Source organism: Festucalex cinctus, chromosome 14, assembly GCF_051991245.1.
Source record: "Festucalex cinctus isolate MCC-2025b chromosome 14, RoL_Fcin_1.0, whole genome shotgun sequence".
Taxonomy (NCBI): Eukaryota; Metazoa; Chordata; class Actinopteri; order Syngnathiformes; family Syngnathidae; genus Festucalex; species Festucalex cinctus.
The window spans coordinates 12,989,302-13,003,623 of NC_135424.1; the positions used below are offsets into that span (position 1 = coordinate 12,989,302).

The following is a 14,322-nucleotide window of genomic DNA, read 5'->3' on the forward strand; positions in this document are numbered from 1 at the left end:
TTCTCAATTTACAAAGTCGTTTTCTATGAAGTAAATGTGATCTAAATTGTAATTGTATCTTTTATGCTGCATCTGTCGCCCTTGTTTTTTCATATGTATTCAATGCATTAATTGATGTTGACTGCAGTCCAACATTAAGATGCCACTTCATTTGTGTATTTATGATCCTTACCGACAGAGGAGGCGTGCCATCGTCCTCCACAGTCACAATGAGTTTGTACTCCTGCTGACGCTCTCGATCAGGAGGGGCAGGCCGTGTCACCATCTCTCCTGTCATGCGGTCCATGCGGAAGATCAGGTCTTGGTTTCCGGCCGTGATGTAATAAAACAGCATGGCGTTAGGACCCGTGTCCCAGTCCGTAGCCATCACACGCAGCACCGATGTGCCCCCTCCGACATTCTGTATTTGAAACCATAAAACATCCATTCCAATTTCCGCTGACAAAATATCAAGCAAAGAACATTTGAAATCCAGAAGTGCAAATGTGGACATGCATGCTCTGTGTTTCTGTCCCACCTCACTTATGCTGACATTGTAGCCTCGTGGACTCTCAACAATAGGTGCATTGTCATTGACATCGAGGATATTGATGGTGAGGGAGTGGTCGGTGTGTCGGGGAGGTGACCCATTGTCTGTGGCGCGCACCTGCAACATACACAATACACATGCACCTAAATTTGAGCCATGATTTATTTGTACACACCTAACAATGTGCTTGTCTTGTCAACTTTGGTGACTTTGAAAATGGGGGGAAAAAAAGAACAATACCTTGACTCATTTCCCTATTGAAATGAAGGAAAATATTAGTCTGTTCCAGCCAGCTGATATGGGCATATTGGCCTCTAGGGGGCAGTATAATTTATACTGTACAATCATGCACACTCTACAAAGTACATGTGATGAAACAGGAGGAAGACCAGCACAACTGTTGCAGTATCGGTAGTAGTTTTCAACGTTTCAAAGTCAAGGTACCACTGTAATATATTTTGCAGCAAATGATACCATAAATCACATGCATTCATTTCTCACCTTGAGTAGGTAACGATCCACAGACTCTCTATCCAGAGCAGCATTGACATAGACCTCCCCATAGGTGTGGTTCACTGTCTTGATCTTAAACACATCTTCCATATTGCCTGCGACTAAAGTGAAGTTGACCTAAGGAGGAGTAATAAAAGGGAGAGACAAATAAAAGGGGCCAGTGACAAACGATTGAAAATGTCCCTCAGCTCGTAGGAGTAGTCACACAGTCCCGTACGTGTTATGAAACGGCAATCAATCAGATCGAAGGGGATCACACTGTGGTCACTCTCTCTCTTACCAGTCCATTCAGTCCTGCATCTCGATCTCGTCCGAGAACGACAGCCACTTTCTTTCCCATGGCGGTGTTTTCCAGAATGTCCACTGACGTATCGGATGTGATGTCAAACTCTGGACTGTTGTCATTCTCATCAAGTATGGTGATCGACACCTGTCAAGAGGCAAAGTCGGGTGCCATGTTGTTTGACACTTGTGATGAAATCCACAGTTAAGTTGAACATAAATGTGCTAATGCTTCAGATGACCACAAAATCTTACCTTCTGTTGTCCCAAAAAGAGATGCAAATAATGCAAAAAGGATGTCATTAAGTTTTCCATAGCAATAGATTATATATGGCTTCATTAACCTTTCACTGTATAGACAAAAGCATTATACAATACAGTATAACTAAAAATGATCTTAAAGGGATAGTATATAGGATTTAGTGCCATCTAGTGGTGAACTAATAGAATACAATGATTTTGAAGCAACTTCGCAAGCCTACCACCAGCCTTACTACTAATTAGTTGGAGTGAGCGAGCAAGCTGGAGTTGCTAACAAGACCGGCTAACAAGAACTACCTGGAGTGGCTAACAAGTGATGTTAGCAAAAGCTAAGTAGAGGAAGACAAGTGGCAGGAGCTTGAATCACAGGACTCAGCGATAACTACCTGAAGGCCTCATGGTATGCGGTGGTCAACCTATTGGCTAGCTGCTAGCACCACCAGAGGTTAACTATATTCGTGAAGTTCTTCTCCTTCAGGTATCCATAGTAGAAAGATGGCGGAAAAACATGTCAACCATATGTGTGGTTTGACCTATGTAATATAATTAGCGATTGCTCGAGCTACGATTATATAAAAAAAAGTATGTTCATGTGATAGAACCATTTTTTTTTTTTTGCAATATTTGAGTTAACTCATTCAAACCCAAAAGCGTATAAATACGATTTGTAATACTTTGTCCTGCACTCCCAAAAACGTATTTATGTTTTGTTTTTTTATTTTTATTTTTTAGGCTAGAGCATAAAGAAGGCATTGATGCAGCTTCTGACCTGAAGAGGTCGCTTAAAGCAATGGTAGTTATTATAAAAAAACAGCCAGCAGGTGGGAGCAGAGTATAAGAGACTTTTCCCACTATTTTAAACAAGTTTGTGAATAATGATAAAACTTAGCCATATTCTAATCCTAATTGCTGCAAAATGGAAACAGATACAAATATACTAATCATTCTTTTGTTAGGTTCAATGTTTTTTTTTATAGCAATAGAACAATATTCTGTGGGCCTTGCAAAATCAGTCAAAATCTAGTAAAACAGCCGGGAGCGAAGGGGGTTGCTTCAGTGAAAATGCCTGGGAGTCAATGAGTTAATAGTGGGTTTTTTTTTAATTGAATTAATTACTAGTTCACCAACTAGATGGCAGTACATCCTACACACTACATATTAACACATTTGTCAGTAAAGTAAAGTGGAGATCAATCCATAAACAAATATCATACCACAGTTGAATCTTTTTTTGGTCCTCCATCATCAGCGACAACAGTCAAGGTGTACATGTCACCTTTCTCTCTGTCAAGCAGGCCTGTAACTGTGATCCGACCCTGAAACATCATCATAATGTATCTCACCCTTTCATACTTTATTCATACTTATTTTTGTTCTCACCGTGACGCTGTCGATCTTAAAGAGGGCCAGAGCCGCAGGTGACGTATCAGGATCGAATCTATAAGTCAGCTGGTTCAAGTTGTCAGCAGACTGGGCCTGCACCTGAACCACCTCCGTCCCTGTGGCAATATTCTCACGTAGAGACGCCTCATAACTGGCTGAGAAGAAGGCCACCGCCTCATCGAGTTCGTTAAGTAAAGTGACGTAAACCGTGCAGAAGCCTTGGTGGAAAGGTGGGGCCTGGTCAGTAGCTGAGATGTTCATCAGATAGGTGGTCTTCGTCTCAAAGTCCAGGTAGTCCACTGTGGTTACCAGGCCGGTGCTCTCGTCCACTTCAAACTTGTGATCCGAGCCGGACACAATGGCATAAGCTACTGCTCCACCATCACCTGACCAGAAAGAAAAAAGTGGTTGGGGGTGGTCATTTCTTGTGATCTGTTTCCAGTTACAATTTCCTGGGATTCTTTTTTTTCTTTTAGCAAATTGTAGGAATAATTGTAAATAATAAGTTGTACATTTGCTACAATGAAGAACTGCTTCTGCTTGCAATGAAGAATACTTTGCTCTCTTCCCACTCACATTTACATAGCCTGGCTATTTGAAGATGACTCAAAAGCTGAAGAACCACAATATCTAACGCAGCAGAATGGTTCAAGCCAGTCTGCTGAGGTCGCCTGTTTTCTGTTTAGAAATGATTGCAAACTTGGCCCACATGTAGTCAGCAATCTTCTCCTCACATTCACAACACATAGAAAAACAAGTACACTGGCTTCCAAGTATGCCTTGTATTTGCATTTTTAGGGTTGGAACACCCATGTAACTAGGGGCGTGGCCGCGTGGAAACCAAATAAATAGAGAGGGTGAGGAGAGGAATCTTTAGAGAGTGCAGGAGTGAATTGTGTCAGTAAGTTTTCTCCTCTCTCCTCGCGAGCCCTGAACTGAGTGTCTGCTCTCCTTTTTGTGTCGTTTTTAATAGATAGCAAACAGGTAACCCTGACACAAATACAGTAAGTTATCATTTATTTCTGTACTTTGTTTTTAAATACAAACTGAAAAGTAATTGCTTATCATACTACCCCCAGTCAGGGTTTCAGGAAAGAAAAATGTGCACATATCCAGAAACTTACTCAACACACTTATAATACAAATAGGATCAAGTCAGTCATGTAAAAAGCAGCTTTTTGTTGTTGTTTGTTGTATCGAACGCCATTTTATTATCCGTTGCTTTTCTTTCGTGTATTATCTCATGCTCTGATTTGCTCGCTATCAGCCAATCATAATGATCAATTGTCACCGACGTCCAACACTATTCTGCATATTGTGATTGGTGGCCCATTCATTCAAATTATACCTAAAACCCACAATGATACACAAATATCGTAATTGTTCATAATTCTAATACTGTAATTGGTTTTTGCTTTGGTTTGTTCCTGCTTGTATTAAGAATCTGTTGGGCTAGACTGGTATAAAGTATGTGTGAATTTAATTTTGTGAAACCATGACTGTACATAGTATGACCAAAAAAGGACTTATTCGACATATTTTACTCGCTATAGTGTGAAAGTAATGATTTTTGATAGACAATGACTATAACAGTCCAATGTATTTTACTAAAGACACATTCTAGAAGAGTTTGCATTCAGATTAAATGTAAATTTGTTCTTTCAATATACAGCTAATATGACTGTATTATGGCTAAGTATCAAATAATCTAAAAGTACAGCATCCATGTGAAAAAAATGGCAGCAAAGTCACAGATATTAATACTTTCTACCACCAAACCCTGCCACCAAATAGCTCCACCCACATACTATTGACGCCAACTTGCCGCCTCAGTGTAGTAGCTCAAGGGTCAAAACCGTCCACAAAATGTCATTATCGAAGGAACAACACATTCATTATAGAACAGTACAGTACATTAGAAAATGGGAAGCGAACAGAGGAAGCATTGTGTGACACAGTTCAAGTGTCAAATGTCAAAATAAATTCTATATAGGTTTCATTTTTAACAGGAAATCAGATCTTAAAAAACAAGACAACTCTTTGGAGACATCAAAATAGATACACCATTGCAAAAGAAAAAAAAAATGGATGAGCGTTAACACCTCGGGGATGATAATTCTCACCACCCCTTCCCTCAGGACAGGAGCTATATGCAGTATAAAACAAATAAAATCAAGTAATAAAACTAATAAGATGCAGTTCCTCCTCTAACTTCTCAGTGAACTCACCCGTGTCTGGGTCTGTGGCACGAACCACTATCACTGATGTGCCAACACCAGCAGTCTCCCTCAGGCCAAGACGGTTGTATTGTTGCTGGGTAAACACTGGCACCTCGTCGTTGGTATCTTCCACATATACTATCACCTGTATGAGTTTAGGCAAATAAAAGTCACCTTCAAAAATCTCCACGCCCTATATTAAAAACAACTTTTGGAATGTTTGATGATGTTTTTCCACCTTGAAGATTTTTTTTTGTTAGAAATTTCTCTTTTGTTTTAACTGACATCTCTTATGTGAGCAAGGTGTGAGCACTCAGTATTTAACTGCTGACCAAATCGATTAATATGATGCATGTGTTTGTTTTACAACTGAGTGATTCATTTCCCCCCCTGTATTTGTTAAAAAAAAATTGTGACTAACTAAAACTTTCTTTCTCACTTTTTCTATAAGTCAGAAAGACACCCTTTTCGTCTACTCACCCTCACATTGTTCCTCATGCTCCCCTCGTCACTGTTGTAGGCTTCCACTTCTAACAAGTGAGAGCTGCTTGTCTCTCTGTCCAACGCACGGAGGCCTCTGGTCAGCAGCCCTGTTTGCTTGTCAATGCTGAACAGTTTGTGACTGTTACCTGTATGAAAACACATTATAAGGGAAGATACCTGAAAGCCACATGGAAGGAACGCAGTAACATTCATACCAGTGATAATTCTATAGAGGACGAGGCCGTTCTCCCCTTGATCTGCATCCGTAGTTTGTACCTAAACAAGCATACATGAAAATAAAATATAGACAAATTTAGGGGCTAATCCAAATGTATCCGCATATTTCTGTAAATGTCATGTAAGTTAGCGTATATATGTTGTATGTTTTGGAAAACTGTTGACATCTTGTGTGTAGAACCCAGTGTCTTGTTACCACAACAACAAGCAGTAACAAGCCCACACAGCTCGGCATGGGGAAAGCATCTCTCACTCTCTGTGTCGCAGGCAGACGTCCAGAAGCAGCAAGAAGCCGAGCACAGACAGCATGGCTCCGTGGAGCATACGCTGATAAAAAGTGGCGCACGCTTGAATGGACCATGTCATGAGACTGACTTCTGAATCTAGAGATCTGCTGGCACTGGATGAGGCCGACTTCATGGCTCACTGTGCTCCTCTGTGGATGTGTCAAAACCCACAGCGGTGCTCACAAAGTGCATTTTAAATTGCATTACGACACACAGTCAAGCATATTTGCTCAGGTATGCATGTGTGGCACGCACACACACACCATCTCGCTCTCCGCCTCCCTCCCTCTCTCTGTCCTTCTTTGCTCTCTCTCACTAAAAGAGGGGCCCAACTCCAGTCTCATTAGCTTTATAAAGAGAAGTAGAGAAGAGAAGGAGAAGGGAGGGGTAGAAGGGAGGAAAAAAAAAAAAAAGAGTCTGGGGGGTCAGCTTGGTGAGTGATGAATAGGTTACTACACAGTGGACTGCACCACTTACGCCATAAAAGGGGGTGCATAAACGTAAGTATATTGACGAGCCAGATGTTGCAAGTGTAAAGGCACGTGTTGCATGTGCGCAAACAGTGGTTAACCACTGAAGTCTCACTATGGCTCAGCTGGAGGTAGAGTACTCGCTCTGCTGGGAAAGAAACAAAAGTGAGATGTTTACTCTCTGACGCCATTACCCACGTTTCACCCCGTTCTTTCACTGCTCCCCTCTTCGCACCCCCCAGTATTTCCCCTCTCGTCTCTGGGAAAGGAACAATTTTAGTAGGGAAAAACAAGTGCGTGGAGCCAAGGAACAGATCTGACCTCAGTTACAGGAATTGGTGCTGTTCTAAACAGTAAATTGGGGCTGTGAGTAGTATATATATTTTTTAATTTTCTGTGTATGAATATACTATGTATAATTACTTTATGTTTAAAAAAAAAAGTTACATTTTTACACTCTGAGCACTCACACAGACAGACATACAAAGATACTGTAGCTACCTAACGAGCTAGCTAGACAGGTGGTATTCTAAAGAGCAAAGGCTGCCAGTACTGCATTTAAAAAAAAAAAAATGTTTTGTTTGAATCTACTGTATGTAATTACTGTATGTCTAAAAAAAAAAAAAAGAAACGTTACATTTTCACACAAGTAAAATATATTTACATGACCACTCAGACAGACGTACAGACAATAGATAGCTAACTAGCTAGCGAGCTTGCTAGCTAGACAGATGTTGTTCTAAAGAGTAAAGTGAGGCTGTGAGTAATACTAACTGTATATACTTTTAAATGTTTTGTTTGAATATGCTGCATATAATTACTGTATGTTTAAAAAAGAAAATGTTACACTTTTACACATGTACAATATAAATTTTATGAGCGTTACCACAGACAGGATAGATAGATAGATAGATAGATAGATAGATAGATAGATAGATAGATAGATAACCAAAAGGGCAATTCAGAGGTTTTAAAATTACCACCTTCTGAAGCAAATACACTATTGAAAAGAAAAAAATAATCAATTACTCAGTTGGTGAAACTGTAACATTGTACTAAAAGTGAGTGAAAACTCCGATACGGATTATGTCAACAACTTTGTATAGTTGTGTCTGCATGCATTTAAGTCACAGACTAATGAAGGGACTCTTTAACAAGCCTCTTGCTCCACTGGCCTATCGTGCAGCTTTCCTGGCATTTAGTCTGGAAAATAATTTCACATCCCACTGTGTTTCCGTTAAACCGATAAGCTACGCTTTGTCTGCGCTGCATTAAGGATGATGACATTTACAAATGTTACAATGCTGAAGATGGGGGCGCGGAGAAAGAAAGGGGGATAATTGGAGACCTATGTTTAGAAGAGGTGGACGCCTTGCATTTTACAAGGGCCTTTTTAATAAACCCAATTTGTTTTGCACTGAGGAACTCATGTCAAACAATGGCTGTTTTCTAACCTTGATTTAATAGTAACATAATTACTGTAAATGCCAAACCCTTGCCAAATCTGCATATCTTTGCAAGCTTTAATCGTTTATTTGTGCATGTGTCTGCATATGGAGAAAAGCCCTTGAGTGTATGATCCCAATCAAATCAAAACACGCATACAAATAAACCAACTCAGCTTGGTTCACCGTAACTGGTGAGGCAAAACATTGCATATAGAGAGCTGACACTTGAAATATTGTGACATATTTTAACACGGCAGTTGAAAATCTCACTGTGCTATTTTTTGTATTTATTTATTTTTTTAACCAGGTCAACTACAACATGAACACCAGTGACCTGGGAACCCTTAGCTCCTCTACAGAAAACACGGTGTTCAATGTGTCAAGCACCACTAGCACCCCCACCACCTCCTCGCACTCTTTAGACAACCATGACCCAGAATTCACTATTATAGTGGTGCTGGGCTTATCACTGCTGCTGGCAGGGTTAGCGATCTTCATGGCAATGTGCCGACGCTCTGAACAAGACGGGGAGTGTGAGGCGAACTGTGGCTCAGGAGAGACTCTGAAACATGGAAGAAGCCAGTCTAGTGAACCACAGCTCAAAGTGTGGAAGAGGCTGGGCTCCTATCGGCGCTCCTACAACATGTCCTTCAGAAGACCCCCTCATCGGAGACCACATGAGCACGTGAACACGCGCGCTTCCCATTCTCCAGGCACACGGACAGCGCCGCCGGGGGTCAACACGGAACTGCACATTACTACGCCTTGTCTCTATGACTACGTCACTGAGATATAGCAAGACAACTAGCCAAGGACTAATATTAATTCCACTTGAAATGTACAGTAACCAACCCAAACGCAGTTTTTTTTTTTGGCATTGATGCAATGGACAATAAAGTCGTCGTGTATTTTGACCTGGAGGATGCTGGCTCCCTTCGGCGCAGTCTCCAGTATGCTGGTCTCGTAGCTGCTTTGGAGGAAGATGGGTTTGTTGTCATTAACATCCTGAACTTCAACAAACACAGTAGCTGTGCCTGTCCTCCTGCTTCCCGCTGGACCATTGTCTGTGGGCACAGACAGAACCATTTACACAAACAGTCTATGTTTGTAATGTAGCAAAAATTTGAGCATGCATAACATTGAGTAAATTCGGATGAGATTCTACATAAAAGCTGTATTAGGAAATAAATGATGACTGTTCAAATAATGTTGCATTGAGTAATCACATGCTTTATTTTATTTTTATTTTTTTGGGCACCAATCAACAACAACCTACTAAAGTTCAATACAATTCTGATTGAGTGATGGAAACCCTAAATTTGGCAAAATGTTTTTATTTTCCAATTTCGTTTAACATTGGTCAGTACAACAAGTCTTTAGCTGCTTGACCCAAAACTTTAAATTGTTCATTTAAAAAAAAAAAAATGATAGTATGTAAGTCTGGATAAGTGGAAGAAAATGAATGGATATTATAATACAATAGTGTGACCAAGAAGCATTATAATTTCATCTAGTGTGCACGTGTACTTAATGAAACTAGCCTTGCAATAATGGATCGATCAAAATGAAACAATTCATGCATAAAGTACAAGAGGTGGGTATCATAATTATATTAAATAATTTTTTTTTTATTACACTCACTATAATACCTTATGAGGAAACTCAAGTCAGACTTTGCTGTACTTTTTAGTGTTGCACACTGCACAAAGAGAACCAACACAGTACTAGTACTGACTGCTGCAACTTAAACTACTTAACATTAAATTATATTTGCAATATTAAAAACCAATCAGATTTCAAATTTGCTGTCAGCTTCCTGGTCCACAATTACATCAGAAATTTCCCATCCTGATCGGTTTGTCAAAGACCGCCACGCAAAACTTGTCTGTAGCGATCTGCACATAATACATTTCATTACTAGCATCTCTGGTGAGTGATGTATTTTATTTTGATATTTTATGTTATTGTCATTACTGTTAGATTATTATTGATCCTGAATTGCTCCAAATTATATTGTGTGCTCTTACGTTTTGTATTCAAGTTATATAATTGAGACTGTCTTCTATAACCTTAACCTTATAAAACAAAACTTAAAAAAACAAACAAACAAAACAAACATTTTCTCTATCATCTCAGAAGAGTCTTTGTGAAATAGGACAAGTTTTGCATTCTGCTTTCTCAAGTCTTTTAAGCCACTTGCTCCCACAGCAGGCAAACCATTCTGACTCAATGGTTTCCAAAACAGGAAAACCTCACTTCTTTCTTGTCAAACAACAAAGAAAGTTGAGCAAAATTTTGAGACGGCTTCTTTAAAAACGAAACCATTGCTTTGAAGATGCTAACAGAATGATAACATGGCATGATATGACACACCTATCGCTTCTATGATCATTGTGTACGCTGCCTGGGTTTCTCTGTCGAGGCCAACCACTGTCCGAACAATACCATCTCTGAAGCCGACGCTGAATTTACCATCCTGGTTACCACCTACAAACATGAACAATTTCACATAGTGAATGGGCAAAAATAGTACTTTAACTACACTTATTAGAGCTAATGTAATCATGAAATGAGTCGCCATATTGCTGCACAGAACCTAAAAACCTGCTTCAGTGCGACCTCTAACCTGTGATGAAGTAGCTAAGCTCGGCATTGAGGCCAGCATCATTGTCCGAGCAGATGAGGCGTGCTACAATGTGGTCCCTTGGGACGCTCTCCTTCAGGGACACATTGTACACGTGAGGGTTGAAGGTGGGTGTCTCGTCATTTACGTCCAGAACTGATACACACATACACAGAAATTAGTAGGTTACACAAAGATAGGGACAATTGAAGCAATTTGTGAGTTTGTGATGGTGTTTGGCTACGAAAATGTTGTCATTTCTCACAATGTCACATTTTTAGAATTATAGTGCCACCAGCAGGTGGTAGCATCTCACTCAGTGCAACTAAAAGAGGCAAACCCCCAAATGATTGTGAGAATTTACTCATAAAATGCTTCAACAGTTTAATTTGTGGGATAGTATCAAGAGAGGAAGGGAAATCAAGTGAAATTCTCATTATCAGAAACATTTCGATACTCACCGGTGACAGTGAGAGTTGAAGTTGAAGTGCGAGGGAACTTTCCCGCATCGTACGCTATAATCCTCAAATGGTATTGTCCAATCTGCTCCCGATCAAGCAATGCAGATGAGGTGAGAATGCCAGTGGAAGTGTTCAGGTAAAAGTCCAAGCGAGGCATACCCATCTGCAACGCCATTGTGATCAAACCATTCTTATCCTCATCCGGGTCCTCCACTTGAACCTACAAGAGGAAAAGGAGGATGGACAATCAGGGAGACAGAAACAGAGAGTTAATTTTGTGTGGACAAACACAATAAGCAATATTGCCATTACACATAGAAGAGCTTCAAAAATATTGACTGTTTTCCCTTTTGCATTCTGCTGTGATAAAGTTGATAGAGCGTCCCTACACCATATGGTGCGGAAAGCGCTTTACAATGCGTCACATTCACCAGTCAGAAAAGTAAGTACTATAAAAGTATTTACTTTATATTTTGCTCTCAACCACAATATTTGAGACAGGTCTAAGTAAGCTGTGTCCAAGTTCACCACTGCAAAGCATAATCACTAGTATTGTTCCAATACCGTTTTGTTTTTTTGGCCCCGATACCGATTCCAATACCCAGCTTTGCAGTATCGGCCGATACCGATACCATACCAATACCAAAGGTTTTTTTTTCCCTCAACATGAAAAAGCTGTCCTGCCATTGGTTCAGAGTATTCAAGGGCCAATAGGATATCTTAGATCGGCATGCAGTGAACATGTCACATACCAGTGAATGTCATGCACGAGCAAGACACAAGATGCTGCATCCAAAATCCTATATTAGTGTTGGAATTAATGGTATTGGCATGTACTTGTGAGTACTCACCGATACCACTGTTTTAATGCAGTATCGGCACCTCTACCGATACCAGTATCGGTATCGGAACAACACTAATAATCACAACATGAAATGTGTCAGTATAAATCAACTAAGAACAGGGATGGGTGAGTACCGATAATAGGGGCTCATATCCGGCTTTATTTCTAGGTATGGGTACTCTTGACCAAAAGCGGATGGTCAATACTGTTATTGGACTTCTTGCCGACATTTTACGATCAGGAGCTAAAAATTAGAATTGAGAAGAATAGAACATTTCCATTAATTTCATGTAATTTAACGAAAACTGCCATATTATGATTGAGAAGTCTTTCTTTAAAATTATATGTCAGTTTTTCCTTTTTTTTTTCTGGAAGTTTTCCATATCAAAATTATTAGTGGTATCGGTACTTGGTATCAGTATTGGTGACTATTCAAGAGTTGAGTGCTTGCACTGGTATCGTTCTGGAAAAAAAAAGTGGTATCAAACAATCCCTAGCTAAAAAAACAACAAAAAACACTATTTTATACGTATTACTACTTCATGATTATCTCACAAGTTTAAACATTTAAATGATCAGAAATAGCAGTGGTGGGCTGCTATATTTGTTCCATGAAATTGTATTAATTTATTCCCAACAGTTTTTTTCAGGTGTTGGGAATGCGGGTCCTCCAGAGTCGTTGTCCTGCCTGTTTTAGATGTCTCCCTCCTCTAACAAGATCATGATAATGATGATGATGATGAAAACGATGATCATCCTCATCATTAACAGGCTACCACAGAATTTGCTGATCTAATTTTCTTCATTTCATAGCATTTCTCTTGTATGCACTGCTTTTAATGCATGTGGATTTCAGATTTTTTTTATTTTTTATTTTTTTTAAATCCAATCAGATTTCAGCTTGTTGCCATGCCAGTCTAACCAGGCCTGGACCTTCAGATCGGATCGGAATTAGTCATGTTAGCTGTTGTAACTTGAACTTTAGGAGCACTGTGACAGTTTTTTTTTAACCAATCAAATTTCATGTTCTTCCTGGCATGACATCAGCCGTCCTGTGATTGGTTGATCAGTGCAAAACTTGTTGCAACCGCTTAGACTAGCAAAGCAGGTCTGTAACCATCTGCACACATACACAAGCATCTCTGGTGAGTTATTATTATTGTTTGATGTTTTTGACATGTTCTTAAATATTCACTCTGAATCACTCCAGATGGTATATGCAAGTCTCCACAAATTGTGTTTACGCCTAAATGGTACCTTAAACATCGATGAACCAATAGGGAGTCCTTCTGGTACTTCAGCCACAAATGGGAGGTTGACAAAGGTTGGGTCGTTGTCATTGAGATCAAGCAGGTTGACAAATACTGTTGCGCTTGCTGACGTTCGCAGTGGAGGCACACCACCTACAGAGGGCGCCAGAGAAACATATAAAGACACATTTCCATGGTCAAGGGAATTTATCGCCGGCAATAAAACGTTTCATGGTCAACATAAAACTTAAGGACTAAGGCTTGAAAATAGACACTAATCACCCAGAATTGAAAGCACTCGAGTCAGTATGGCATAAAGTCACTGACGCTGGCTTTACAGATGAGTCAAACAAACTAACACAACTCACGGTCAACAGCAGAGACGATGATGGTTCTCATGAGCATTGTGGCTCTGGGGTCGGAGCTTTCCCTGTCCAGGGTTACCCCACTGGTGCGGATCTTCCCAGTGTGGCTGTTTATAGTGTAGAACGGGTTTTCTGTGCTGATTCTGTACAGCACAGTCCCATTCTCCCCGTTGTCAGGGTCTAGCGCCAGCACCTGCAGGAGGGTGACACAGATATGTTTCTTTGATTGGCCTCCGTAACAACAGGCATGCTTTACTTCACACAGCTTACCATAAGGGTAATATTCCACAGGTTTAATGGCATGGCCTAATAAAAGTGTGCTTAACAAGTGGGAATTAATAGGGGAGATGACAGAAACTGACAGATGACAGGAGGGGAGGAATGATAACGCGAGTGCACCGCATTTCCCACCTCACCTTTAGAGTAAGTCACACACACACTGACTGGCGACTGCTCCCTCACAGCACTCACTAATAAGAAAAATGGTGACGTCTCTTTAGGTGATCTCGGTGATGAATGCATTGGAAGGGGAGCCCGGCTAAAACATTTGCTGGATTTTAAAGACCTGATCAATTATTCAATGTGCTGACTAAAAACGCCGGAAAATGGTTAATTGGTCATTAGAGGAACAAAGGTTTTTCAGGTATTTAATTATTAAGGCGACATG

At 40.2% G+C, this 14,322-nt stretch overlaps 1 protein-coding gene across 2 annotated transcripts in view; it reads right to left on the bottom strand.

Moving 5' to 3' along the window:
• Positions 1 to 14,322, bottom strand: part of cdh23 (cadherin-related 23) — a 175,308-nt gene that overhangs the window by 33,683 nt on the left and 127,303 nt on the right. The window contains exons 22-36 of one of the 2 annotated variants that reach the window (XM_077495780.1): positions 13,659 to 13,848; positions 13,298 to 13,443; positions 11,197 to 11,416; positions 10,739 to 10,891; positions 10,486 to 10,599; positions 9,028 to 9,176; positions 5,886 to 5,946; positions 5,668 to 5,816; positions 5,197 to 5,332; positions 2,966 to 3,354; positions 2,800 to 2,901; positions 1,323 to 1,472; positions 1,031 to 1,159; positions 518 to 646; positions 173 to 400 (exon numbers count right to left, since the gene is read on the bottom strand). In XM_077495780.1, the coding sequence (XP_077351906.1) occupies positions 173 to 400; positions 518 to 646; positions 1,031 to 1,159; positions 1,323 to 1,472; positions 2,800 to 2,901; positions 2,966 to 3,354; positions 5,197 to 5,332; positions 5,668 to 5,816; positions 5,886 to 5,946; positions 9,028 to 9,176; positions 10,486 to 10,599; positions 10,739 to 10,891; positions 11,197 to 11,416; positions 13,298 to 13,443; positions 13,659 to 13,848 (2,445 nt within the window). Of the gene's footprint in view, positions 1 to 172; positions 401 to 517; positions 647 to 1,030; positions 1,160 to 1,322; positions 1,473 to 1,579; positions 1,660 to 2,799; positions 2,902 to 2,965; positions 3,355 to 5,196; positions 5,333 to 5,667; positions 5,817 to 5,885; positions 5,947 to 9,027; positions 9,177 to 10,485; positions 10,600 to 10,738; positions 10,892 to 11,196; positions 11,417 to 13,297; positions 13,444 to 13,658; positions 13,849 to 14,322 lie in introns of those variants that run through there. The other variant, XM_077495781.1, reaches the window with a different exon arrangement.